The sequence below is a fragment of the Chaetura pelagica genome, unplaced genomic scaffold (assembly GCF_000747805.2).
Source record: "Chaetura pelagica isolate M959 unplaced genomic scaffold, ChaPel_1.0 scaffold708, whole genome shotgun sequence".
Lineage (NCBI taxonomy): Eukaryota > Metazoa > Chordata > Aves > Apodiformes > Apodidae > Chaetura > Chaetura pelagica.
In genome coordinates this window covers 107,129-110,234 of record NW_009954405.1, presented here as the reverse complement: position 1 = coordinate 110,234, position 3,106 = coordinate 107,129, and the positions used below count along the sequence as shown (strand labels likewise).

Sequence of the window (3,106 nt, the reverse complement as noted above, 5' to 3'; positions counted from 1 at the left end):
CACCTGCAAGGTGCTCTCAGAATTGGACTTGTGAAAGGGAAGTGTTCAGCCCCAGTGCTGATGTCTCTCCCCGCTTGGTTTGTTTACAGCAATTTGTTTGCCCGGATGCGATGAGCAACATGGCTTTTGCGACAAACCTGGGGAATGCAAGTAAGTTTTCCACTGCCTTCCCACTCCCTTCTTTGTCTTTAACATTGATGCCATCGGTCATTTAAAGGGCCCGTTTAAATGCCTTTCTTCATATTAGATAGTAACTTGAGAAATCCAGGTGATGCCAGATCAAACTATTAATCTACAAGTCAAACATTAGTGCCATTAATATTAACTTGATGAGTTTACAATGCTGTGTGTAAGGTTTAGCTGTTTGACATTAGAGTAAACAAATTAACTACCTGGAACCATGGCTCTGTCTAAGGAAGTGGAAGAAATAGCTGGGACTGATGAAAGCTGATTCTGCGGTTGGACTTCATGACTTTCTCACATGAAGGATCACTGAGGGCTTTTCGGAAACTTGATCCTTGGCATCAGTGTGTTTGCAGAGTTTGTGATAGAGTTTCCAACTGTGAGAAGTCTAAATCTGATGAGACTTTGTTGTTGGGTTTTTTTTTCAGATGCAGAGTGGGTTGGCAGGGGCGATACTGTGACGAGTGCATCCGATACCCGGGATGCCTTCATGGTACCTGTCAGCAGCCTTGGCAATGCAACTGCCAGGAAGGCTGGGGTGGCCTTTTCTGCAACCAGGGTAAGTTCTCAGTCCCTGCCTGAGCCTCTTTTTTTAAAATGCAGAAAGCAAGCAGCTATATCCAGCTCACCCACCCTGTGCCAGCCTTGCAAAGTAGCAAATATCTACTCTCTTTTTTAAAAAAAAATAATCTTTTACAGACTTGAACTACTGCACCCACCACAAGCCCTGCAAGAACGGTGCCACATGCACCAATACTGGTCAGGGGAGCTACACTTGTTCTTGCCGACCTGGGTACACAGGCTCCAACTGTGAGATTGAAATCAATGAATGTGATGCCAACCCTTGCAAGAATGGTGGAAGCTGCACTGTAAGTTTAAGTTGCTTTTGCCATCTGAAACCCCAAGGAAGGAGTTAATGTCAGTTTTCCTGATTTTCAAAATCCCTTTTTTGATTTCAAAGCAACTTCAGATAAATATTTTGACAATTTCTCATTTCTTTCCCCAAGGATCTTGAGAACAGCTATTCCTGCACCTGCCCCCCAGGCTTCTATGGTAAAAACTGTGAGCTGAGTGCAATGACTTGTGCTGATGGACCATGCTTCAATGGTGGGCGGTGCACCGACAACCCTGATGGGGGATACAGCTGCCGCTGCCCACTGGGCTATTCTGGGTTCAACTGCGAAAAGAAAATAGATTACTGCAGTTCCAGCCCTTGTGCTAATGGTAAGACCAAGCATGCAACAGTGACCTTCTAAAAGGAGACCATCCAGTTACTTTGGCTTCTGGACTGGAGTTCATAATAAGGCCCTATGGACCAGTCATGGTCCATCTCATGTCAATAGTTGAATTGTTGGAGGATCTGTACTTAAAAGGTACTGATGTAGTTTGGGCCACTGCTGCAGATCATATTTTCTCAAAGGGTGACTGTGGCCTGGTCACTTGGCCTGAAGCTTCATGCATAAAAATATGGAGGATTATACTTGCAAGTGTTTTGCAAAGACACTGAGGTCTGTGGATGCAAAACACCATACAAGTGCTAAATATTATGACTTGCAATCTGGTAACAATAATCTTTCTCTTTTGATTAATCTAGTGAAGACTTTCTTTACTGCAGTACTTCTCATTCATTGCCACTCAAACTCTGTAACTCGAGATTGTGGTGTTAACTTGATCTGGACTAGCTTTGTTGTCCAAGCTGAGTGAAACGTTAAAAAGGGAATAGGACAGAGAGTTAAAAATAGGTCTGATTATGTCCCTTTAAAAAACCCTGTACAGTAGATCAGACTTGGCAAAGGTTGAGTTAACCTCTCAAAAAGAAAGCTTCTCTTGGCTGCCCATTGTTGTGATCACCCCAAGAGCAACAGGTGGGAGGCTGTCAGGTCCAGCTGCCCACTACTCAGTGCTCATCCCCCTTGATGTCTTGCAGGAGCTCAGTGTGTTGACCTGGGGAACTCCTACATATGCCAGTGCCAGGCTGGCTTTACTGGGAGACACTGTGATGATAACGTGGACGACTGTGCCTCCTTTCCCTGTGTCAATGGAGGGACCTGCCAGGATGGCATCAATGACTATTCCTGCACCTGTCCCCCGGGATACAACGGGAAGAACTGCAGCACCCCGGTGAGCAGATGTGAACACAACCCCTGCCACAACGGGGCCACCTGCCATGAGAGAAACAACCGCTACGTCTGCGAGTGTGCCCGGGGCTATGGTGGCCTCAATTGCCAGTTTTTGCTCCCCGAGCCCCCTCAGGGGCCGGTCATCGTCGACTTCACTGAGAAGTACACTGATGGCCAGAACGCCCAGTTCCCCTGGATTGCTGTCTGTGCTGGGATTATTCTGGTCCTCATGCTGTTGCTGGGGTGTGCTGCTGTGGTCGTCTGCGTCAGGCTCCGAGTGCAGAAGAGGCACCACCAGCCTGATGCCTGCAGGAGTGAGACTGAGACCATGAACAACCTGGCGAACTGCCAGCGTGAGAAGGACATTTCCATAAGTGTCATTGGTGCCACTCAGATTAAAAACACAAATAAGAAAGTAGACTTTCACAGTGATAACTCCGATAAAAATGGCTACAAAGTCAGATACCCATCAGTGGATTACAATTTGGTGCATGAACTCAAGAACGAGGACTCTGTTAAAGAGGAGCACAGCAAATGTGAAGCCAAGTGTGAAACATATGATTCAGAGGCAGAAGAGAAAAGTGCAGTACAACTAAAGAGGTATCTCTCACAACTGAGCGTATGGGACAGCTTGACTCTGGGGGTGGGGTGTGTGTGTCTCATAGGTAGTGTTAAGCAGCAGCCATCTCACCTGTGTTGTCTCTCTTTGTCTTCAATAGTGATACTTCTGAAAGAAAACGACCAGATTCAGTATATTCCACTTCAAAGGACACAAAGTACCAGTCGGTGTATGTCATATCGGA

The 3,106-nt window shown here is 46.3% G+C and overlaps 1 protein-coding gene across 1 annotated transcript in view; it reads left to right on the top strand.

Moving 5' to 3' along the window:
- DLL1 (delta-like 1 (Drosophila)) overlaps positions 1 to 3,106 on the top strand; it is a gene marked incomplete at its 3' end in the record, with an annotated part of 14,493 nt that overhangs the window by 10,543 nt on the left and 844 nt on the right. Inside the window, exons 10-15 of the mRNA XM_010004228.1 lie at positions 90 to 150; positions 612 to 742; positions 883 to 1,052; positions 1,191 to 1,407; positions 2,111 to 2,903; positions 3,023 to 3,106. Of these exons, the coding sequence (XP_010002530.1) occupies positions 90 to 150; positions 612 to 742; positions 883 to 1,052; positions 1,191 to 1,407; positions 2,111 to 2,903; positions 3,023 to 3,106 (1,456 nt within the window). The remainder of the gene's footprint in view (positions 1 to 89; positions 151 to 611; positions 743 to 882; positions 1,053 to 1,190; positions 1,408 to 2,110; positions 2,904 to 3,022) is intronic.